Consider the following 26818-nt stretch of genomic DNA (forward strand, 5'->3'; position numbering starts at 1 on the left):
ATGACAGCACCACCGGATCTACCACCTGAAGCAGAGAAGAAGAAGATGAAACCCATAACAAACTAACCGTAGTGAAGCAGACCCGAAGAAAGAGAAGGGAGAAATGTAGATCTAAAAAAAAGAGTAAAATCAACTGTTGTGTGTGTTTTTATTATTGCAGGTTACGATGACCTTCATCGTCGGCAGGGAATGGAAGAGGGGAGGAAGCCGCTCTAGACCCCCTCTACTGCCTGGAATATCTTTGCGGTGGCACGTGGGTTCACGCGTCGCCAATGATGGTGGTAGGTATCCCCACACGCTGCCACTGTTCCCACGCCCAAAAACCTTCCTCAACACTGTTCCAGCAGATTCCAGAAGGCTTTAGATTTTCTTGGGGTTTATTTTGTAATTTTGTTGAAATTTATTTGATTTATTTTGATTTATTTTATAATTTGAAGTGTGGAGGTAAAAAAAAAAATAATGAGAGTGAATGTGTTGTTTGTGTTATTTTTTTTATGGATTGTTTTTTTTATAAAATTGTTAAGAATAAAGAAAAATTTAATATTTTGATTTGATTACGATTAAGAATTATGAACTTACGCTTAAATTGTATTTTTAATATCCGATGAAAAAATAAAATTATTAAAAAAAATTTAACATATAAAAGCTATAAAATAGCGTATCTCAAGTAATGTTATTAGGGATGTTAATTTTTTTTATAGTCACAATTAGTTCCTTATCAATTTACATGTAAGTTGTATTTCTAATATTCGATGAAAAAATAAAATTATTAAAATTTCTTTAATACATCAAAGCCATGAAGTAGCTTACTTCAGGTAGGGTGTGTTAGGGGTGCTAATACCTTTCCTAACCACAACCAGTCCCTTATCCGTGAATCTCTGACAAGACTAGTGCACTCGAATTTTCTAGTAACCCTCAATTAAATATTAGGTGGTGACTACAACGAACCAAGCAAACAAATAAAAAATCACCGATCGATGTCGTACAGGTGATGTGTGACATAACACTTGGTACAAAAAATATTTTGCACTTTCATAGCACAAACTATATAGTATAACCAACACCTGTGTTATGAAATGAACTTGACAAATGTTTACAAGTATTAACATTATTCGAATAAGATAACTAATGCAATCATGTTAACAATTTATAATATGATTAGAATCTCCTTTATGTGTGATTTTCATTTGAGTAATAAGAATTTATACTATACTTATTTGAAACACTATTAGTGAATCCTCTAATCTTGATATTTGTTATTATCATTGTTTAATTCTTATATTAATCTTCTATTTCAAAGTTCTTATCAAATTCTTCTTCTTCTTCTTTTCTTCTTCTTCTTTATTACTACTTCTACTACTAGTATTGTTGTTGTTGTTGTTATTTATAATTTATATAATTAACTTCCTTGTGGTTCGACTCCGGTCTTACCGAGTTATTTATTATTTCTGCACTCTTGCACTTGAAAAAAAATATCAATCTTTTGGTTATGTTAAAACCCTATTGATTAAATGTATTATAGTAAGAACACAATTACCCCAAAATTATAAAGGTAAATGGGACTAAAAACAAAGGGATCTAGCCATGTTCAAAATATGTTGGTGTTTGCATTCAACAATTGAGTTTTCTTGAGGTGTTTCAACACAAATCAGTTGATGAACTACACCTTTGATGCATAAAATTGACTTATTTGGAACTCAACTCCATTATTTGATCAGAAGGACTTGATTTTAACATTGAATTGTGTCTCAACTAAAGTAGAAAAGGATTGAATACGAGTTCTAGTTTGAGACTTATTGTCCAAAAGATGAATCCATGTAAATCTAGTATGATTATCTACAATGGTTAAAAAATATGATGATCTGCTAATGGATTTAGTGGAAAAGGGACCCCAAAGATCATAGTGAATAAGATTTGAAGGTTGTGCAGAAGTTGTGATGCTACAAGGAAAAGATAAACTGTGTTGTTTAGCTAATAAATAAATGCTACAAGTCTTATTAGATTCATGTAAAACTTGAGGAATTATATGAGAAAGTAATTTCAAGGAAGAATCTGAAAGGTGACCTAATCTATAATGTCATAGACTATTATTTACAAAATTAACAAAGAAACTAGTAGAAGATAAATCAGTGATTGTAGTCTTAGATATGGATTTAACAGGATTGAAAAACACAGAGTTCCTAAGTAAAGCAGAAACTGGATTTTGCAGCAAATGATATAAACCTCCAGCTTCTTTACTCACACCAATTGTTCTCCAGCTTCTAAGATTATTAACAAAATTGAATTTAGATAAGAAAATGACACAACATTGTAAAGTTTGAATCAGCTTGCTGACATATATCAAGTTGAATGAAAAAGAAAGGATACAAAGCACATCGGTTAAAACAAAAGATTGTGAAATCTTAATGGTACCAATGTGTGTAACTGAAGCATGTTGTCCATTAGGTAACCGTACTTTTTGGAAACAATAGAAGTAATGTGCGTGAAGAAAGATATGGAACAAATCATGTGATCTATAGCTCCAATATCAATTATCCAAAGAGCTTTGATAGAATTTGTGAGAAGAGTTGGATGAGTGAAAGATAAGGTAGATGCAAAAACATAATGTTTTTTATCTAGATTAGAAAATTAAGATATATTTGAAAGAGTATCTGCACAGTTTATATTGATTAAAGTTTCATCTTGAGCAGTGATTTCTGATTCTTTATTTGCAAATAAAGAAACTTGATTGACAAAAGATTCAAGTTTTGAGATTGAGGAATTGAACATTTCCATGAGTTGCGGACATTGTTCATAAGTAATAGGCAGTTGAGGAGCAGTGTTTTCAGAAACCTGATTTATACTATGAGGTGTATTCTTTCCTTTTTTAAACTTGTAACTGGATGGAAATCCATGAATTCTGTTGCACTTCTCCATAGTGTGGTCATGAATACCATAATGAGAGCATATAGATCGATCTTTTTTAGGATAAAAAGATTTGTCACCAACAAAACGAGTTGGAGGTATTATATGGTAAGTAATGCAGCGGTGTTCTAATTGAAAGAAACACTTGAATAGAAAATCATGTGATGTTTTTCCTCTTGAACTATAAATGAGAAAACCTTATTAATAGAAGATAGTAGATTAATCAGCAGAATTTGTCCTTGAATATGCAAATAACTCTCGTTCAATCCTACGAGGAATTGATAAACATGCTGCTGCTGATGATAATATAAAATAGTTTTCAAGGCTCCACACGTGCATATAGGAATTGGTTAATGATTTCCTAACTCATCTCATAATCCTTTCATAATACACTAACAAAGTTATTCTCCTATGGTAGAGATGAGATGGATTTATGGAGCTAAAAATGTATGGTCCATTATGTTGAGAAAAATTGTCATGAAGATCATTCCATATTTCAAATGCATCATCAATATAAATGATAATATTAGCAATCTTTGTTGAAACAAAATTCAACAGCCACAAGAGAACTATATTGTTGCAGTGAGTCCATGCCAAACCTTGAGAATCAGACATATTGGATAGCTTAGGCAAAGTGACATTAACAAAACTGAGTTTGTTCTTGGTTGATAAAACCATCATCATTGCCCTCTTCCATGAATTATAAATTTTACCATCAAGTCACTTCGAAGCAATCTTGTAGTCAAGATTGTCACTATGATGCAGAAAGAAAGGATTAGAAAAATTCATTTTTGAGATAGCTTCAACTATTTCCAGAAAATAAAAAGAAAGAATGTAGAAATAAAAATGAAAAAAATGAAGATGAAGATTCAAAAATTAAATTTAGAGAAATTGCTCTGATATCATATTAAAAATGAAAATGTAAACTGATTTCATCTTATTCATTTAGATAATTGATTACAGTATTTATATATCCTACACTTAACATAGTAACAGAATTAGTTATAAATAACATATTAATATTAACTTGATAACAGACTTTAACCACCTACTATGCTCATTCTAACAACTTTAGTGTTTAGCCCGTTGGTGCATGTTCTTCATTGTATCAGCTGCATACTTCAACTTATTGATGCATATTCAATGATAAGTATAAATACAAATTTTTAAATTGAAAACATAAACATTTCTACAATAGGACTTAAACAGTCTCCTTCAAACACCTCTCTTCTTGTTCCAGTAATAAAATATCTTTTTCTCATATTATTTTATGTTAAATTGGAACGCTATCTATAGCCCCTTCTTCCCTGGCTGCATTCGCATCAAGTTAATTTTGGTTTATGGGAGTCGACCTGTAGACCCTATTTGCCCATATTGAACATGGTCATCAATTATGTTGTTTTATTCGGTTCATAATAGCTAGAATAACCTGTTTCGTTTTAAAAAACAGAATAATCTAGAATAAATTTCATCTAGCTTTGTCATGTGTCATCTTTGAACAGTAAGTGTATTGTACTTGTGTCACTATTAAGAATTATATATATATATATATATATATATATATATATATATTATTAGATTCATCTTATTAAAAAAAATTTACGATATTGACAATATTATAATCAAGACTTCAATGCATCTCCAAAATTTTATTTTTTCTTTTTTCTCTCATCTTTTCTTTTGATTTAATAATTTTTTTAATGTTGCTTATAGATGTTTAGAGTTCTAAAGCGATCAGTTGACAATGCCAGAGCATCCCAATCAAGAGGTGAATAATGTTCAAGGAAAACCTTGTCAATAAGGCTCCTGAACAACATATAGAGGCAAAATAGCAAAGCTTCCTTAACATTTGAGAAGTTGACACACACAAGATTTACGGTGGAACATAGCATGCAGGCAAAACGATCTAACTAAAGCGTGAATAGAAGCAGAACAGACACGGGGACTTGAAGCCATTCAGGAAAAATAGAAACAGAAACCACTGAGGCAGAACACCACTTGCGGAAAAAGAATCTAGAACATCAGTAGCATTAAAACGGTTTTGAGTGAGTTATCGGGCAAGTGGATGTTAGAAGAAGGAATGCCGATGCAAAGTGTGATGGCTAACAAATGGGAATACGTTATACAATGTGTATTTTTTTTTTTTAATGTGTATATTGTTTCAAGTGAGAACAGGCACGGTCGGAATTGTGAGCGGGTGGTAAACTAAGCTAACCACAACTTGACCTGATTGTGTTTGTTTTTGACTGAGTGTGTTTGTTTTTTAGTTTTAAAAGTATTTTAAAAAAATTATTTTTTTATTAATATTTTTTAGTATTTTTAAATTATTTTAATATATTTATATTAAAAACAAATTTAATTTAATATATTTTTAAATAAAAAACATTTTAAAAAAAAAAATTACGATTATTCTCTCAATCACCATCACCCGAGTAAAAAAAATAAAGAAGAAGACAAAATACAATTCAAAAGATGCACCCGCTGTAGTCAAAATTCCTAAAAATCCAACAACAAGAGGGTTACTTTTGTTCTTGAAAAATAATTTTTTAATTTTTTTATATTTATTTATTATTAAAAAAAATTAATCAATATAAAATACTTTTCCGTTTTAAAAAATTTTAGTTTGATTTTCAGGAAGATATTTTTCTAAAACTTTTAAATAGAAAATATTTTTTATAAATTATAAAAAAATTTAAAATATTATATTATTTACTAATTATAACAAATTTGATTCTTAAATTTTTAATTACTGTATATATATATATAAATATTTATTTTTCAATTTCATCTTTTAAAAATTAATTTTTATATTAACTTTAATCCTTATTTTTATAATTGTTATTTGTTTCTTTATTATTTTTTATTAAAAAATTTTATCTATCAAATTTTATCCTCATTTTTTTTATTGTTAATTATTTTATTTGAAAGAATTTATTAAATGTTAACTATTATTATTTTAATTTCTTTATCTTTTATTTTTTTTAATTTTATCTTTATATTTTTTTATTTTTTTAGATTTGATCTCTATTATTTTGATTATTATTTATTTTATTTGAGATAAATTAAGAAATTATATTTTTTTTTCAATTTTATTTTCATTAAATGTTTTAATTTGTAAGATTTATTTCTTATTATTTTAATAAACTTGAAAAAAATAAAATATTAATAAGTTATTTTCTAAAAAAAAATTTCATGATATAATTAAATATTATAAAATATTTTTCAACTTATTTTTTTATTATATCACTAAACATTCAAAATAATTTATTTTTTTTAATTTATTTAAAAAAAAAACATTCACATCAAAACCACCTTGATTCCATGCTCAGGTAGGCCAGAAAAACATACCCTGTTTACACAGCTTCTTTCCAATATGACGTTCATGAAGGGGGCCACAAAAAAAAAAAAATCAGCCGCACTCCGAAAACAATATAAATTTAAGAATAGAATAGAAAGATATTATTTGATAATTTAATTATGTGTTTTACATTTAATTTATGTAAAGTTTATATAGTTATATAATAAGATATATAATGAAATGGAATAAAATAAATTGTACAAAATACTTGATTATCTTCTTTAATTAGATGATAAAAATAATTTCTTAATTACCTTGATTTTATCAATTTCTTGATTCTTCCTTTAATCAATTAAAAAATAATAATAAAAAGTATTTATTTTAATTATTTTTTAAACACATCCTCTCAACTCATGATAATTTTTAATTTTTATAAGTTTAACATACATTAATAACTTGACTATTCATAATCATCTTTCTTTTTTGTGTTTACTGTTATAGCTTCTCGGCTATTTTTTAGCTTCGTTTGTTTCTTGAAAAATAATTTTTTTTGAAAGAGATTTTCTTGAAAAATAAATATTTAAAAAGTAAATTATCTTTAGATATTTGGTAGTGTCATAAAAAATAAATTGAAAAATAATTTCTAGTGTTTGGTTATGTTATGAAAAATAAATTGAAAAATAACTTATGAATATTTTTTTTTCAAGTTTATTAAATTAATAAAAAACAAATTTTACAAATTAAAAAGTTGAATAAAAATGAAATTGAAAAAAATAATTCAATTTGATAAACTATCTCAAATAAAATAAATAATAATCAAAATAATAGTGATCAAATCTAACAAATCAAAAAATTAAAAGATAAAGAAATTAAAATGATAATAATAATAATTTTATACATTATTTTAAATAAAACAAGTAACAATTAAAAGAACGAAAACCAAATTTAATAGATAAAAAATTTTAATTAAAAAAATAATAAAAAATAACAATTATAAATCATAAAAATAAAAACAAAGTTAATATAAAAATCAAATTAAATCAAATTTTAAGTGGTGAAATTAAAAATAAAATAAAATATATAGCAATCAATAATTTGATAATCAAATTTATTATAATTAGCAAATAATATAATATTTTTAATTTTATTATAATTTCTAGAAAGTATTTTTTATCTAATATAAAAAAAATATTTTTTTGGAAACCAAAAAAATTTTTTTGATTAAAAAATTTTTTTGATTAATTAATTTTTCTAATAATAAATATACATAAAAAATTAAAAAATAAATTTTAAAAAACCACTTTCCACGTTCATCTCTTTGTCTCTTTCCACTTTCCACTTTCCACCTAATCTTTTATGCATCAACTTGCCAGCCTGCAACTCTCCTGGCTCCAAAGTGGGTCCATGCAAATAGTATTTCCGATTTAAATCCTTCGACATCGAATGTTTTACTTTAGAAGTCGATCGATCCCTTGATTAGCTCTTTCATGGCCTTGCCTAGATGGGATTCTTTATCAAGGGAACCTCTCCCTCCCCCTCACAAAAAAAAAAAAGAAAAAAGAAGCTGAAATTGTATACCTTCAGGAGGTTCGAAGATGGCAGGGAATTTGGGGAAGGAGGAACCCAGTTCGGTTCAGGATCTTCAAGATCCAAGTATCTCCAGTAAGTCAAATAATTGTGGTTATATTTAGTAGTTTTCATTTTATAAACCATTTAATGTTTCATAATTTCGAGACTATATTATAAGACTACATCAAAAAATAAAATACATTCAATCTTTCATTATTTTGAGACTTCACCTATTTAAAATCTCTTGGAGTTGAATGATATATGTTCTCGTGTTTTTTGTTTTTTGGCTAAATACATAGATCCATGGTTAGATCTAGTTAGATGGATGAATATATGATAAGGAAATGTTTTAAGCATCCGATCTGTTGAATAATCTTTGATTTCTCTCACTGTTTCAGCTCAAGCTAAGCTCTTTAATTATCATGCCTGGGTTTCATGCGAAACCCATTTGTTGCCTTTTGACTAGCACTTCAAACCCTAACAAAGTCCATGAATTACCTAATGCACTTGATTCAATTAAATAGCACATCGATCCAAGTCCGGGTGAAAAAGGGACGAAGCCCGTTTGATTTTGCAACAATGGGTGGATGATTGATATATATTGGATTTGTAGAGAGCGTAGATACACTTACACTTAGAGAGGATATTAATTTGAGATTAATAAATTCAACTTGGGGTTTGTGGAGATTCAAAGAGATGATTCAAAACTTGAGGTTCTTCCCAAGCTTCAATTTGAGATTTTTTTAGGGCTTTTGAAGAGAGAAATTATATTTGGAGGAGAGGAAATTTTAATTTGTTTTTTGTTTGATTTTTTTTTACGTGAATAGCTTAATTTTTTATCTAATTTAAAAATTTCTGTTGATCAAGAATGCAGAGTTTAATTTTTCAAAACTCGGTGGACAAATACAACTTCAACTAGACTATATATAGTGTTAAGTGTAATTTTTTCAATTATTTATTTCACAAAAATACAGTCAAGATTAGCATATGAAAACACATAATTAAATATCATATACCTCTTTTTAATAAGCACGTATCACAAATAAAAAAAGAAAATAAGAAATTGGTAGCATAACTCTTTGAAAAATGATAAAACCTCATTTGCTGTCCACAATATTATATGCTGTCACAATATTATATTTCTCTCTAGTAAAACATGTTTTTAATTAGTACTAGTATGATGTATTTGTTGTATGACCGTTTTGATTTATATTGGTGACCTAAGCTAATTATAATATCATTGTAATTGGTTTATTAGCTGTTTTTTCAATTATAATTCCAAGTCAAACAGATACAAAAAACAAGGTTAGGGGACCTTTTTTATAGGAAAACAATTTATACAGGTAACCTTAGTTAGGGATTAAATCAGGAATACAATTGAAAAGGAAGGAAAGAAGTTAACTGTAATAGTATTCATGTATGCCTGCCCTCAAAGCAGCTCATGCATACACGTTCAAACACGCAGGCTCTGGTCATAAGCGGCGCCGAGGTTCTGTTCAACCATCATCATCTAGAGCTGGGAAGAAATCCAAACGGGATATCGACAGAGACCACCGTGAGAAAAAGAAGGTAAGTAGCCAGCCAAATATTACCCCTCTCAAGTACTCCTTTGTGGTGATTTTCTTTATTTTTCTTTCCATCAAACATAACTCATATTCATTTCTTTTCCTATCTAATTTGCAGGAAGAGGTGGAAAAATTGAAGGCAAAGGCGGAAGAACTTGTGAAAAGCAATATTCACCTTGAAGGACAAGCATTTCAGTTGAGAATGGATCTGAAGGAAACTAGAGAAGAAAATATCAACCTGAAGATCGTGCAAAAGAGTCAAAGTGATTCTATACTTGAACTGGGGAAGGTGGTATTTTCTCTTCATACACTATAAACTGATCTTTCCACAAAACTTAAGACGAGTATATATGTCTCTTGTGCCACACCGTGAAATTCTGTTACGATCCCATTTGGTTTAAATCTTGGAACCTTTTCATAGTAAATTATATTAGCATACATTATTGATGAGTAGACTTTATGTGACTCATGCTTACAAAAATAAACTTTAATTAGAAACTTTGCGTACAAGATCTCTTTGAAAGCCGATGTAGATGATTAATACACACACCTCAAAAGAAGGCTAATTGCATATTGTCTGATCATATAATACAGACAATGCTGGATGTAGATGATTAATACACACACCTCAAAAGAAGGCTAATTGCATATTGTCTGATCATATAATACAGACAATGCTGGATGTAGATGATTAATACACACACCTCAAAAGAAGGCTAATTGCATATTGTCTGATCATATAATACAGACAATGCTGGATGTAGATGATTAATACACACGCTGGAGCGCGACAGAGAGTTGAATGCCTTGAAAGAGGAACATGAACGGCAAATGTGGGTGTGCACTTCGCGGCACATAGACATGGGAGATTGTCTGATCATATAATACAGACAATGCTGGAGCGCGACCGGGTGTTGAATGCCTTGAAAGAGGAACATGCACAGGAAATGCTGGAGCGCGACAGAGAGTTGAATGCCTTGAAAGAGGAACATGAACGGCAAATGTGGGTGTGCACTTCGCGGCACATAGACATGGGAGATTGGCATGAGAACGCCGGAGAGATGGTAATGGAGCACTAAAAGCTCTCATTTCTTTATATAAGTACATTCTATCATATAAAATCATTTGAGGGCATGCAGTAGCAAGTTCAAAAGAGCTGGATCTCATAACAGGTTTAAATTTCTTCATAGAGATGGTTATTATAGTTTTCTTTTTACTATGGTGTTGTGTAGGTTTCAAACTTGGTTTTGAATTAATATAAAATTAGGTTTTAATCTATATACAGTAGTTGATGTTTTTAAATTAAGATAATTTTTAAATATTTTTTTACAAAATCCAATCATTCTCTTTTTCTTCTTATTAATCTGTCATACTATCAATATTCTAACTATTCTAACAATATTGTTCACAGAACAACCCCATGGAGACTCCTGCCACTGCTCAGGCCATCACCAACTTCTTCAACTTTGACTACGCATTCCAAATTAATGGCCTAACTCGGCAAGACATGTAACAGGGGTAAACCCACCCTTATTTTATATTTTCAAGTTTGGATTCCCTAAGGCCTCAAACTATACTGAGAGGCATGAATAATTGCTAGATGGACACCTTCTTTGTGAGACAATGTGGCATTTTATCGTATGGGCTGCGCTCAGCCTATTGGATATTCTCTTTATCATGTAACCTTATTTAATGGTGTTTGTTTTAGTGATTGTGATTATGGTTGTGATTGAAAATGGGTATAATTTAATTATGTATAAAATTTTACTATAAAAATTATTTTTTTTTTGTTTTTTTAATGTTTTTGGTAAGTTTCATGTAAAATCTGATAAAAAATAATTTTGAGTTTTGGTCAATTTTTTATTTTTAAATCAACAAATTAAAGATCCGATTTCTATTGGATTAGGTCCTAGTTAATTCAAGTTTTTAACTTAGTTAATTAAGTTGTTTTTCAACTCGGATTGATTTAGGCTTCAAGTTAGTTGCGTTTTAAGTCAACCGGCTAGGTTAATCTGGATTTTACAAGTATAATTTATATTGTTTTAAAAAGGAGTTTTAATATTGCTTTTATATTATTTTGGTATATAACTTAGGAGAGATCATTATGTTTTTATTGTATTTGTCCTTATATGACTAATTTTTCTCATGCTACTCTGTTAGTCCTTATATTTTTATAGAATATTTAATTGAATATTATTTTTAAAAAGTTAATAATTATGTTATTGTATGTCAATGATTTGCTTAATTATCCTTTCATTTATCCTTAACATTGAATGAGAGCTAAAATTAAAAGTATTTGAAAGTGTAATAATTATTATTTTTTAAAATATATTTTATTTAAAAATATATTAAAATAATTTTTTTATTATTTTAAATTTATTTTTTAACATCACCGTATAAGAATAATTCTAAATATTAAAAAATTAATTTAAAAAAATTTAAATTTTAACCAAAAAATAGATTAAAATTCATTCCAAAACACCATTTTGATCAAAACATCACAGTTTCAATTCTATTATCATATTTCTATAGTTGGGCTTAAGCAATTGAGATGCAGTGAGGATATAAGAGATTGCGTACGTGGGAGATAAGAAGGTAAAAGAAATCCATGACTAAAGGAAATCTAGTATACATGTTATCAGAATCTTTAAAATAGAGAATGGTATGGAATTAAAATAGCGTTTATCAGCCATTTACTCTCAAATTCCTTGGTTAAAAGAAGATTGATATGGAAAAGAACACATTTAACATGCTAACAGCATCAACATCAACAAAAACAGCAATTGCTTTGCAATTCGAACAAAAAAAAAATGAAAGAGTAAGAGAAGTGTTATCATTGAAAAAGAGTCACTATATCAAATTCTTATCCTCTTTATTTGATTATGTGTTTTCATATACTAATCTTGATTATACTTTTATAAAATAAATAATTAAAGAAATTACTTCTAGCATTTTGTCATCTGGTTAAAGTTATATTTGTCTATCAAGTTTTAAAAAATTAAATTATGTATTCTTGATTAACATAAATTTTTAAATATAATAGATCAAAAATTCAAATAAAAAACAAATTAAAATTTCCTCTCCCCCAAGTACAATTTCTTTCTTTAAAAGTCCTAAAAAAATCTCAAATTGAAGCTCAGGAAGAACCCTCAAGTTTTTAATCATCTCTTTGAATCTCCACAAACCCCAAGTTGAATTTATTAATCTCAAATTAATATCCTCTCTAAGTGTATCGACGCTCCCTACAAATCCAATATCAATCATCCACCCATTGTTGCAAAATCAAACGGGCTTCCTCCCTTTTTCATCCGGACTTGGATCGATGAATTATCTAATTGAATCAAGCGGATTAGGCAATTCAAGGACTTTGTTTGGGTTTGAAGAGCTAGTCAAAAGGCAACAAATGGGATTCGCATGAAACCCAGGCATAATATAGAACTTAGCTTGAGCTGAAACAGTGAGAGAAATCAAAGATTATTCAACAGATCGGATGCTTAAAACATTTCCTTATCATATATTCATCCATCTAACTAGATCTAACCATGCACCTATGTATTTAGCCAAAAAAAAGAAAAAAAATAAGAACATATATCATTCAACTCCAAGAGGTTTGAAGTAGGTGAAGTCTCAAAATCATGAAAGATTAAATGGTTATTTTTATTCTATTATCTTATATATAATATAGTCTCGAAATTATGAAAGATTAAATGGTTTATAAAAGGAAAACTACTAGATATAACCCCAATTATTTGACTTACCGGTGATTCTCGGATCTTGAAGATCCTGAACCGAACTGGAATCCTCCTTCACTAAATTCCCTGCCATCTTCGAACCTCCTGGAGATATACAATTTCAGTGTTTTTTTCTTTTTTTGGAGAGGGAGGGAGAGGCTACAGTTGATAAATAATCCCATTTGGGCAAGGCCATGAAACAGCCAATCAAGGGATCAATTCTAAAGTAAATCGTTCGATGTCGAAGGATTCAATAAATTAGTGCTTCATGAAGTAGCTGTGCTCCTACCCCCACGTCGTTTAATAATTCCTAATATTAATTATCCTTATACTTCTTATAACTTTCTATTTTTCCCCTTAATAAATAACAAAAAGCTTGCTCTTGACTTCCTTATAATTTTTCTTACTTTTCTCAGATTCCCCCTGATTCCTCATATATGCTTCACTATATCTCACAAAAAAAACACTTAAAGATCCTAAACATCCAAATAAAAACAAGTTTGTCATTTCATGGTTAGAATTTTCATGGAAACGTTTCGAAAAGTTGAAGGGTAATATTTGAAAATTAAGAATTTCAGGATAAAAGCTGAATAATGTTGATGAATTTGTAAGGACAAAATTGAATTTTACCACTCGAACAGGAAAACATTTAGAAAAGTGTGCTAAATATAACATGAATTATGCTTTGAACATGATAAATTATTTATGAGTAAATTCAAGTGTTCTCAATCCATTAATTATAACATGCTTATGAACTAACATAGATATATAGTTAAAATTAAAATAACTTGCAATTTAGAAGGAAAAAAAAACTATTACATTATCAAAACTTAAAAATTAAAAACAAAATATATTAAATAACTCAAGGCCATTTTACTACCAAATTAAAACAGCTGGCATCCACACTTTCTACCAATCTTAAAACAAATCATAAGTATAAATACAATATTTTTAATTGAAAACGTAAACATGTCTACAATAGGACTTAAAAAGTCTCCTTCAAACCCCTCCTTGTTCCAGTAATAAAAGTTCCATTTCTTATATTATTTTTTAAGTGTTTGGAAAGGTTGTTTAATTCATGTTTTTAAAAAATTTAATTTTTTTATTGATCTCAAAAATAATTTTTAAAAAATAAAAAAATATTATTTTAATATATTTTTAAATAAAAAATATTTTAAACCAGAAACTAAACAACAATTTATATTCAATTAGAACACTATTTATTTCCTGGCCACATCCGCATCAAATTAATTTTACAGCTGGTCGGCCAAGATTTTAACTCAGAGGCCTAAATCTTGAGCGAATCCTCAACTCAAAGCTCAGCTAGCTAAGCATCTCTTAGATGGATTCATCACAAAGGAATGACCCAACTCATGGGAGTCGACCCAAAGACCCCATTTGTCCCTATTGAACACAAGTTCGTCAATTATATTGTTTTATTCCATCCCAAATAGCCAATATAACTTGTTTCATTAAAAAAAAAAACAAATAAACTAGAATGAATTTCATCTAACTTTAAATCTTGATTCATTCTATAATGAGATAAAACTTGACCCAAAAAACAAGTAAATTACATGTCATCTTTAATAGCAAATATGATATACGGGTGACCATTAATAAATACTTTTAATATTATTAGATTTATTTTATTAAGATTTTTTTTGATGATATTAACAATGTTATAATCAAGATTTCAATGTATCTCTAAAATTTTTTTTTCTCTTCTTTCTCATCTTTTCTTTTGATTTATTAACTTTTTAGATGTCACTATTTTGAATAACAACAAGCTATAAATTTTATATTTTTTAATTGTAACATGTAAAAATTATAATATTTTATAATAAAAAAACTTAACTATGTTGTTCAGCAGATTTGTTTTTTTAAAAATACTAATAAAAAAGATCCTTTAAAACTTTTGAGGACCAAAATTTTAAAAACATTTTAGAACCAAAGAGTAAAAAATCTTGGTATTTTATTGTTCATTGCTACATTGAAATGCGAATACCTTCTAGTATATGTTAATCATTATATAAAATAAGTAAATACAACTAAAAAGCCAGATGTGTTTTCTATGGAACCCCGTGTAGTCATACATTCTTAAGTATTTTTAGTGGATAACATAGAAATTTAAATCTTAAATGGCCACAGGTAAAAAGATGAAACGTACAAACAGTGAAAAAGGCAATTCAATGTAGCAGAGAGAAAAAAAGCAAAGCAAAACGAGGCCTGAGTAATTATTATTTAAAAAAAAAAAATTAAGAGTTAGAAAAAGTTTATGCACCCTATCGCAAAAGGATATTTTTGTTTATTAGCATTTAAAAAAAAAACTGGTGGATCAGCACTGTTAATTTTTTTGTATATATAAAATTTCATAATTTATACATGTAATAATTAAAAAATATAAAATTTATAACTTGTTGTTATTCAAAATTACAAAAAATAAAAAATTATTAAATAAAAAGGAAAAATGAGAGAGATGGGTCATCCATCTAAGAGATATTAGCCGGCTGAGCTTTGGGTTGAGAATTCGTTCTCCATTTAGGTCTCTGAGCTAAAATCTTGACCAGCCAGCTATAAAATTAATTTGATGCAAATGCGGCCAGGAAAGAGGTAGCTAAGACTTTTTAAGTCTTATTGTAGACATGTTTATGTTTTCAATTAAAAATATTGTATTTATACTTATGATTTGTTTTAACATTGGTAATAAAATGGCCCTGAGTTATTTAATATATATTGTTTTTAATTTTTGAGGTTTTGATAATGTAAGTTTTTTTCCCTTCTGAATTGCAAGTTATTTTAATTTTAACTATATATATATATGTTAGTTCATAAGCATGTTATAATTAATGGATTGAGAACACTTGAATTTACTCATAAATAATTTATCATGTTCAAAGCATAATTCATGTTATATTTAGCACACTTTTCTAAATGTTTTCCTGTTCGAGTGGTAAAATTCAATTTTGTCCTTACAAATTCATCAACATTATTCAACTTTTATCCTTAAATTCTTAATTTTCAAATATTACCCTTCAACTTTTCGAACGTTTCCGTGAAACTTCTGGCCATGAAATGACAAACTTGTTTTCATACATAAGGAATCGGGGGGGATCAGAGAAAAGTACGAAAAATAAAAAGGAAGTCAAGAGCAAGCCTTTTGTTAATTTTTGAGGGGAAAATTAGAAAGTTATAAGAAGTATAGGGATAATATTAGGAATTATTAAACTATGTTGTGGGGGGGGTGGGGAGTACAGCTATAATTTACCCTCATCTATTGGTCTAGCTATAATTATACAAATATGTGTGGACACCATTAATTTTAGTTAAAAGTGGGTCCATGCAAATTTGTATATCTTCCGATATCGAACGAATTTAGTTCAATTACTTTAGAGTTCAGAAGTCGATGGATCCCTTGATTAATCGTTTCATCGCCTTGCCCAAATGGGATTATTTATCAAGCGCAGTCTCTCCCTCCCTCTCCAGAAAAAGAAGAAAACACTGAAATTATATATCTTCAAAGTTTAAAGATGGCAGGGAATTTGGGGAAGGAGAATTCCAGTTCGGTTCAGGATCTTCAAGATCCATGTATCACCGGTAAGTCAAATAATTGTGGTTACTGTTAGCAGTTTTCATTTTATAAACCATTTAATATTTCATATTTTCGAGACTATATTATAAAATAAAATAAAACCACTGAATCTTTCATGATATCTTTGAGACTTCACCTATTTAAAATCGCTTGGAGTTGAATGATATATGTTCTCATGTTTCTTTTTTTTGGCTAAATAAATAGATGCATGGTTAGATCTAGTTACATGGATGAATATATAATAAGGAAATGTTTTAAGCACCCGATCTGTTTAATAAACTTTTATTTCTCTCACTGTTTCAGCTCCAGCTAAGCTCTTTAGGCCTGGGTTTCGTGCGATTCTATTTTGTACTCTTTTTAAGGGTTTTTTTTTCTCTCAGATTTCCTTATTTTTGGGAAACAAAAAAGGGCAACGTTTTTAATTTTTTTTTCTTTTTTTTTAATGAAATACTGACTTTTATTGAACAAAAGAGTATCGGAGCCGACAAGAGAATGACTGATCAGCGGTGGAGAAGATAAGGAATACAAAAATGTTAAAGCAATTTTTGTATTTAAAACTGTAACCCTTGGTAGCCATGAAGAAACCTTTGATTTGGCACCCAACCTTTAATTAATGAAAAACTTCATATGTGTATCTTTTTTATGATATCTTTGGTTCCCTTTTGCATATTATAAAAGATGATGAAGGAAATAAATACAATAATGCACACTTAATAAAGATTAATAAATATTATAATTATAATTTAAATAAAAAACTCAAGAAGTTCATGGAAAAGCTACATGGGAGCCTTAAGAATTATGTTTAGCTCACAATCAGACTATAACAAACCAAAATCTTTATAAAATTCATCGTAAAATATATTTATATAAAAAAAAATAAAAGAAAGAAACTCTATTTAGAAGAAACTCTATTTAGATTAAATTTTCCATTCGTTGACAAACTTGAAAGTAATAGGTGAACTTAAAAGGATGGTGGACTAGGTTTCCAGTTAAATTTTTTTCTTAACTGAAAACAATTATACGTAATATAATGATTAATCCAAATAAACATCTCTAATAACAACAATAAAGACAAACTTAAATATACACTAATTCAATCAACACTTTAAAATATTTACAATACATAATGAGATAGAGTTAAGAGTTCATGATCTAACTTAATCCTTTTATATAGGTTGAAAATCAAACTTACTATCTAATCTTTTTTATTGATACGTGATTAACTTGCCTTTCCTTACCAATATTTATAAATGAACAAGTATCAAACCACTTAAATACCCTTTAAAAGGTTTTTCCAAGTGTTTTATGTATCATTTACATTTTTTATAATATTATTTTTTTAATAAAGTTGAATAAAATATAAATGAAGCATATAGAAGAATTTTGCTAATAACACTTTAATCTTGTTTTTTGATTAAACAAGAGTAAATCTAAGGTTGTTGGAGATTGTTTAAGAGTGAGAATGAGATTAAAATCTTACCTTGAATGTTCTTGAATATTTTGTTGAAGCGAGGGAAATTTAGAGCTAAAAAATCAAACTAGACATTAGGCATAATTTTCAAAATATTTCTACTCTTAGAAAAATCAAATAGACCATTGTTGGAATTGGTTAGACCATTTTAAAGTTACTAGAAAAGTTTTGAAAATTTTAGGAATCAACTAAATTGTTTTACAACAATTATTAAACTTTATTGAGAAATGGCAAGTCATTTCTGTAAACCTTAGACCAATTTAGGTGGGGTAATATTTATCTTGATATTTGTGTTTTGATATTTTCTTGGTTTTTTTATGTACTTTTAGGTTGGTTTAGGTTTTGAAGGTGTGGAAACAAATTTATAAATAAATTAAATATTATTTGGTAGACTCTTAGTACAAGGTCTTGATAATCAAAGTAAAAAACCATTATTGTATCAAGTTTCTTGTTCTTGAACTTCATATGTCCATACCTTGCTTATCTGATGATTTCCTTGAATGAATCTAATCTTCACAAAGCTTGTACAGCGTATAAATACAAGTAATGTGTATTTTCATTTTCATCAAGTAAAGCTACTTACTCTAACTCTTATGGATGTCTTGACCTTGTATTTAATCATTATTTAACTTAAGCATTAATACATGTTTTATACAAGAATATCACATATGCATCCAAATAAACATATGATTATTATATCATTTAAAAACATAATGATCCAAGTATGATATTGAAATCTTTAAAAGTATAGGATAAAAAAAAGGTTAACTTTGAGTTTAAAACAAATGATTTTTAATTATAATACAAGTTATATTTTTAGTTCAAGACAAGTTAATTTTTAAATGTAAAATAAGTTATGTACAACTCCTTAAAAGTACTACTTAACTTAATTGGAAAATGACAATGAACTTTTAGTGTAATCAAATGAACAAAACATAAGAAATCATATGAAAAATTAATATAACTCGTTAATCATATCAACTTACACATTAATTTATATAAGCAAAAATTTCAATTTATGACAACATATATATCTCCTCTCATTTAATATACTATATGTAATGATGATATAAATATAATGCTACAAAACATATACCAAGTATATTTTTATCATTAAAAGACATTTAATGACAAAAGATTAACCAATCATAATATTTAGGAAAAATTACCCCAAACATCTTATAGTTTGGTCGAAGGTGCACTTACTTATCAAGTTTTGAAAAATTATACTTTGTAACCCAAACTTTATTATGTGCTTCACAATTTACATCTTATAGCTAGCATGCTTCAACAAAGTCAAGAAAAATTATCTAATTATAAATAACGTTACTTTTATTTTTTATTTAATGATTAAAAATTTCTTATATTAAAAATTAAGAATTTGCTATCGGATAAAAAACTCTGGTGATCTTCTTCCACCCATATTTTCCCTATAATCACCAAACCTAGGCATTACTTCCTTTTTTTTTAAATTTTCTCACAACTAAACAAATCTTTATAAGACCCATGTTATTGTTTATCTTCCCCTAGATCTGCCAACCATTATTGTTAATAGTAATAACTCTGCAATATATAGTTAACAACCACAACCCCTACATCCACTGACCACCATGCCGATAAACCATTATCATCAACAATCAATCTGATGTATAAAAGAATCATTCGATTTGTCAGTGATTGTCTCATTAAAAACTTGTCCTTATTATTTGTTTAAAATTACAAACAAAAGTTCAACAATCATCAAGAACCACTCTTAACAAGAAACAAAAATCAACACCATTTTATCACTTCCCAATTCTTTCTTTAAAAACCCCCACTCATCCATTTTGGAAGTTTAAAAGTCATCACCATTTTTGTTAATAATATTGAAAGATCATTTCCAATCCATAAACAATTAAATTCTTACCCAAACCTATCTCATAGCCCCACCTATCGAGGTTTGCTTCTTTTGATGGAACAACACTACCACTAAGAAATCAAGAACAATATTCGCTGCCATCATTGTTTCACATTAAAATTACTATTATGACCTTAATAACGTCATGGAAAAAAATTTCTCTTAAAATCCACAGCACTCCTTCACCTCTCTCAATAATAAATCCAAATACTTCTTACCCTTAAAAAAAAAAATCCAAATCCAAAACCAAATCCATCTTCTCCTAAACGATTTTGGGATGAAAACCCATTTGTTCACTTGACTAGCTCTTCGAACACGAACAAACATATTGAATTGCCTAATCCCTTTGATTCAATTAGATAATACCTAGATCCAGGTCCAAATGAAAAGGGAGGAAGCCCAATTGATTTTGCCATATTGGGTGGATGATGGTAAATTAATTGCTATTGAATTGTAGGGCGTAGATACACTTAGAGAGGATATTAATTTGAGATTAGTAAATCCAACTCGAGGTTTATGGAGATTCAAAGAGATCATTGAAAACTTGAAGGTTCTCCTAAGCTTAATTTAATTTGAGATTTTTTTAGGGTTTTTGAAAAGAGAAATTGTGTTTAGTGGAGATTAAATTTTAATTTATCTTTTGTTTGACTTTTAATGTATTATATATAAGGATAACGTGGTCTTTTATTCAATTTAAAAATATGCATTAATCAAGGATGCAAAATCTAATTTTTCAACACTCGATAAACAAGTGTAACTTCAACCAAACTATAAAATGCTAGGGGTAATTTTTCCAATTATATATTTCATAAACGTATTGTCATACATTACTCGGGCATCTTTGGCCCGACAATTTTTCTTTTGCTTCGTTGATTTGATTCTTTAAGAGTCGCCACCTAGTATTTAATTCAAGGTTGCTAGGAAACCGTAGTGTACTAGTCTTGTCAAGGATTCACAGGCAAGAGATTAGTTGTGATCAAAAAAGGTATTAACATCCTTAGCACACCCTACCTGAAATAAGCTGCTTCGTGGCTTTTATGTGTTAAAGAAGTTTTAAAAATTTTATTTTTTCATCAGATATTAGAAATACGACTTAAGTGTAAGTTTATAATTCTTGACCGTGAATAAATCAAAATATTAAATTCTTCTTTATTCTTTGTAATTTTATCATAAAAAACACATTTATAAAAAAACACATACAAACACACACACACTTTTACTATATATATATATATATATATATATATCCACACTTCAAAATACAAATTCAAAATTAAACAAAAATTATATTGCACAATTTCAAATTTATAAAATAGCCTTTAAAAAATCCAGGAATTACAGAGAAAGAGTTCTCCACGTGCCGTTGCTAGATAACCGGGGAAACAAGGGAATCTAGCCTGCTTTCTTCTTTTCTTCCCTTCCGTGCTAGCGGTGAGGATCCCCCACCACATGCAAATCCAAGAAAACGCAACAAACAATAATTGATTTTAAAATCGATTGTGTCTGGTTCTCTGTGGGGAAAAGAGAATGGGGATTGTTAGGAGAGGGAGGTGAAGGTAGAGGATGAATAGGGAATGGAGAGTGGTGGCTTCAGAAATGGAGAAGGAAGTGAGATTGTTGGGGGGGTGGGGGTTAGGGAGAAGAAAGAGTTAAGCTTTTTTTAGGGTTTTCTTTTTTTGTGTTGCCTCCCCCAAATGTTCAAAATTGCCTTCCTTTTTTGTGTGTTGAGGACTACTATTTATAGGTAAAATATTGTTTAGTTCCCAAACTTAGTTACTCAACTTCCTTATTTTTTTGTAAATTTGGTTTTTGTTAATTTTTTTGTATTTTTTAAAAATGAGCAATATTAACATCAACTTAATGAAGAAAATCAATGATTTTAAAAATAACGTGTGAAAAGCCAAACACGTTCAAAAAACCTTTAAAAATTTAAATTCTTTTAAGACGATGCTGAAAATGCAAAAAACAAAGCAAATATATTTAAAATGTATTTTTTAGATTTTTTATTTTTCACTATTTTTAGATTTTTTTTCAAAAAATTTATGAAATAGAGAGGTCAAAAATTGGATAACAACAAGTATAATCAAGATTAGCATATGGAAACACATAATCAAATATCATATATCTCTTTTCAATAATCACATATCATGAATAATTAAGAGTATAAGAATTTGGTACCATGACTCTTTGAAAAATGATACCATCTCATTTGCTCTTTTATTGTTTCTCTTTTTATAGAGATCTTTCCAATCATTTTGATAATTCCTTAAAGAAACTTGATTTGATTGCTTCAGTATATTTCAGCTAACATAACATATTCATTTCAAAAAATTTGTGCATATCTTAAATTCCTTGCACAGAATAACATTAGTATAACACCAAGCAATTATTTCAGTCACAAAATTTACTTATTCATGTAAAATAATTAGTCAAGTCAAAACATAACTTGCCTATACCATTCTTCCAGCATATCAATACAAACATATAAAGTTATAAACTCAATCTTTTATGCTTGTTTGATATTTAAATCAAGCATAAGTATAAACATATATTTAGATATTATTAATCACATATTTGGTTGTCATTAAATGATTAGTGTGTATCTAGACTAACAAAATTCCGACTCAATTTCCTTATTGCTCCTCTAGCATCCAATGTTAATTTGCAATTTTTTCTTCAGTGAAATATGAAATGGAGTGTGGTCCACAATATTATATGCGGTCACAAAATTATATTTCTCTCTAGCGAAACATGTTTTCAGTACTAGTACGATGTATTTGTTGTATGACCGTTTTGATTTATAGATATTGGTGACCTAAGCTAATTATAATATCATTTTAATTGGTTTATTAGCTATTTTTTAATTATAATTCCAAGTCAAACAGCTACTGAAAACAAGGTTAGGGGACCATTTTTATAGTAAAACAAATTATACAGATAACCTAAGTTAGGGATTAAAAAGAAGGAAAAAAGTTAACTGTAATAGTATTCGTGTATGCCTGCCCCAAAGAAGCTCATGCATGCACGTTCAAACACGCAGGCTGTGGTCGTAAGCGGCCCCGAGGTTCTGTTCAAGCATCATCATCTAGAGCTGGTAAGAAAACCAAACCGGAAATCGACAGAGATTACCGTGAGAGAAAGAAGGTAAGTAGCCAGCCAAATACTACCCATCTCTAGTACTCCATTATGGTGATTTTCTTTATTTTTCTTTCTCATATATAACTCATACTCATTTCTTTTCCTATCTAATTTGCAGGAAGAGGTGAAAAATTTGAAGGCAGAGATGGAAGAACTTAAGGAAAGCAAATTCCACCTTGATGGACAAGCATTTCAGTTGAGAATGGATCTGAAGGAAACTAGAGAAGAAAATACCAACCTGAAGATCGTGCAAAAGAGTCAAAGTGATTCAATACTTGAACTTGAGAAGGTGGGATTTTCTCTTCATACACTATAAACTGATCTTTTCACAAAACTTGGGACGAGTATATATATCTCTCTGGTGCCACACCGTGAAATGCTGTTACGATTCCATTTGGTTTAAATCTGGGAACCTTTTCATAGTAAATTATATTAGTATACATTATTGATGAGTAAACTTTACGACTCTCATGCTTACAAATATAAACTTTAGTTAGAAATCTACGTACATGATCTCTTTGAAAGCAGATGTAGATGAATAATACTCACTCCTCAATAGAAGGCTTACATCTTCTCTCATATGATATCCATTAATTTAGTCAACACACTTTTTGCAGAATCTGATTGCCTTAGGTGAGCATTATCAAAAAGAGATTCGTGCCTTGAAAGAGGAACACGCACAGAAAATGCTGGAGCGCGACAGAGAGTTGAATGCCTTAAAAGAGGGATATGAATGGCAGATGGGGGTGTACACCTCGGGGCACACAGACGTGGGAAATTGGCATACTGGGAAAGCTGGAGAGATGGTAATGCAGCACTAAAAGCTCTCATTTCTTTATATAAGTACATTCTATCATATAAAATCATTTGAGGGCATGCAGTAGCAAGTTCAAAAGAGCTGGATCTCATAACAGGTTTAAATTTCTTCATAGAGATGGTTATTATAGTTTTCTTTTTACTATGGTGTTGTGTAGGTTTCAAACTTAGTTATGACTTAATATAAAATTAGGTTTTAATCCTTATACAGGAGTTGATGTTTTTAAATTAAGATAATTTTTAAATATGTTTTTTACAAAATCCAATAATTCTGTTTTTCTTCTTATTAATCTGTCATACTATCAATATTCTAACTATTCTAACAATATTGTTCACAGAACAACCCCGTGGAGAATCCTGCCACTGCTCAGGCCACCACCAACTTCTTGAACTTTGACAACGCATCCCAAATTAATGGCCTCACTCGGCAAGGCATGTAACGGGGTAAACCCTTATTTTATATTTTCAAGTTTGGATTCCCTAAGGCCTCAAACTATACTGAGAGGCATGAATAATTGCTAGATGGACACCTTCTTTGTGAGACAATGTGGCATTTTATCGTATGGGCTGCGCTCAGCCTATTGGATATTCTCTTTATCATGTAACCTTATTTAATGGTGTTTGTTTTAGTGATTGTGATTATGGTTGTGATTGAAAATGGATATAATTTAATTATGTATAAAACTTTAGTGTAAAAATTAATTTTTTTGTGTGTTTTTAATGTTTTTGGTGAGTTTCATGTAAAATCTGATCAAAAATAATTTTGAGTTTTGATCTATTTTTTTTCTAAATCAAAAAATTAAAGATTCAATTTCTATTGGATTAGGTTTAGTTAATTCAAGTTTTTAACTTAGTTAATTAAGTTTTTTTTAACTCGGATTGATTTAGACTTCAAGTCAGTTGCGTTTCAAGTCAACCAGCTACGTTAATTTGGATTTTACAAGTATAATTTATATTATTTTAAAAATGAATTTTAATATTGCTTTTATATTAGTTTGGTATATAACTTAAGAGAGATCATCATGTTTTTATTGTATTTGTTCTTATATGATTAATTTTTCTTATGCTTGTGACTTTGTTAGTCCTTATATTTTTATAGTACTTATATTTTTATAGAATATTTAATTGAATATTGTTTTCAAAAAGTTAATAATTATGTTCTTGTATGTCAATGATTTGCTTAATTATCCTTTCATTTGTCCTTAACATTGAATGAGAGCTAAAATTAAAAGTATTTGGAAGTGTAATAATAATTATTTTTTAAAATATTTTTTATTTAAAAATATATTAAAATAATTTTTTTATTTATTTAATTTATTTTTTAACATCACCGTATCAGAATCATTCTAAATATTAAAAAATTAATTTAAAAAAATTTAAATTTTAACCAAAAAATAGATTAAAATTCATTCCAAAACACCATTTTAATCAAAACATCACAGTTTCAATTCTATTATCATATTTCTATTGTTGGATTAAAGTTTTTTTAATCATAAATTATGGTTTGACAATCACAATAAAGGATGGCGTATAGAAGAGAATCTAGGAGGCCTTTTCTTCTATTTTTAATTTCTGATTAAAAAAATGATTAAATTTCCAGTGCGCTTTAAACCCTAAGAACCGCGACTTCGAGTGTTTTCATGGAATGAATCATTTCCCGTTTCATTTATATTCCTTAACATATGTTAGGTGTTGTGTTCAAGTCCTGACTGTAAGGTCCAGACCTGTAAGCAAACTTGGACTATTCTCCTCCTTAAAAGCTAACTTATAACTTAATTATAAGGTTCTGCTCGTGAACTCTTCAAGAACTCCTTCCACATAATAATAAGTTTACGTAAGATTTTAAAATATAATTTTTATATATATTTTCTAATAGATATGTCAAGTTTAAAATTATTATTAGGGCCTAAGCCGAATTCACTTAGGCCAACGAATTAAGGGTCACAAACCGAGTCTTAAATCTTCATGCTCCTACTAAGACTAACCAGTAAATACCTTCAAATATTTTTATTTTTATTCTACGGTGAAGGGTATTTAAATATTTTTTTTTGCTGCATATTTTTCGTATTGAATTGGTGTATTTAAAAGATTCAATACATTTCTGTAATGTTAGCCAAAGTAAAAATAAAAAACTTAAAAGCAGCCGAATCGCCTTTAAAAATCCCGAGTACCTGTTATACATAAAAATTAATTAAGAAGAAATGAAGTCTCTGAAAGGAAAAATGAACCGAAGTTACTTATATAATAAGTAACAGGTTGTTTCTATATATATATTTTTTATTTATATAAATATTTAGACTAATTTATATATATCACGATTAATTTTACAGATCATTAAATATTTGTAAATTCAATGAACATATAAGATATTATAAGAATAACATACATGTATAATAAAATTTAAATTTAGATACAGAAAAAAGAAACAATCCCTCGAATTACTGTACTAACACCTCAAATGCATATTGTTTTCATATCTGCTTTGATGAAAGATGGAAGCAGGCTCACGTTTTGGGCTTAAGCAATTGAGATGCAGTGAGGATTAAGAGATAACGTACGTGGGAGATAGGAAGGTAAAAGAAATCCATGACTAAAGGAAATCTAGCATGCATGTTATCAGAACCTTTAAAATAGAGAGTGGTATGGAATTAAAATAGCGTTTATCAGCCACTTACTCTCAAAATCCTTGGTTAAAAGAAGACTGATATGGAAAAGAACACATTTAACATGCTAACAATATCAACAAAAACAGCAATTGCTTTGCAATTCGAACATTCATAGAATCTTCAATTTCTTTTTTCTAATCAAGTAGATATATTGATAACCTTGTAATTCATAAA

The 26818-nt window shown here is 28.5% G+C and overlaps 2 protein-coding genes across 3 annotated transcripts; both read left to right on the forward strand.

Annotated features, from left to right (window-relative positions):
• Nucleotides 1–7542: 7542 nt before the first annotated feature.
• Nucleotides 7543–11043, forward strand: LOC105121649 (uncharacterized). Of its 2 annotated transcripts, XM_011020382.1 has the most exons (6): nucleotides 7549–7864; nucleotides 9210–9340; nucleotides 9455–9625; nucleotides 10227–10343; nucleotides 10520–10540; nucleotides 10748–11043. In XM_011020382.1, exons 1-6 carry the CDS (start codon nucleotides 7798–7800, stop codon nucleotides 10847–10849), a joined length of 609 nt encoding a protein of 202 aa, XP_011018684.1. In that variant the 5' UTR covers nucleotides 7549–7797; the 3' UTR covers nucleotides 10850–11043. The 2 variants fall into 2 exon arrangements, with proteins under 2 accessions (XP_011018683.1, XP_011018684.1); XM_011020381.1 differs by lacking the exon at nucleotides 10520–10540 and having other exon boundaries at nucleotides 7543–7864; nucleotides 10227–10400.
• A 5396-nt stretch (nucleotides 11044–16439) lies between these two features.
• LOC105121648 (uncharacterized) lies at nucleotides 16440–24607 on the forward strand. Its single transcript, XM_011020380.1, has 5 exons — nucleotides 16440–16661; nucleotides 23065–23168; nucleotides 23281–23451; nucleotides 23780–23968; nucleotides 24317–24607. Exons 1-5 carry the CDS (start codon nucleotides 16595–16597, stop codon nucleotides 24416–24418), a joined length of 633 nt encoding a protein of 210 aa, XP_011018682.1. The 5' UTR covers nucleotides 16440–16594; the 3' UTR covers nucleotides 24419–24607.
• Nucleotides 24608–26818: the final 2211 nt, after the last annotated feature.

This window comes from Populus euphratica, unplaced genomic scaffold (genome assembly GCF_000495115.2).
Source record: "Populus euphratica unplaced genomic scaffold, PopEup_1.0 scaffold25.1, whole genome shotgun sequence".
NCBI classification, from domain to species: Eukaryota; Viridiplantae; Streptophyta; class Magnoliopsida; order Malpighiales; family Salicaceae; genus Populus; species Populus euphratica.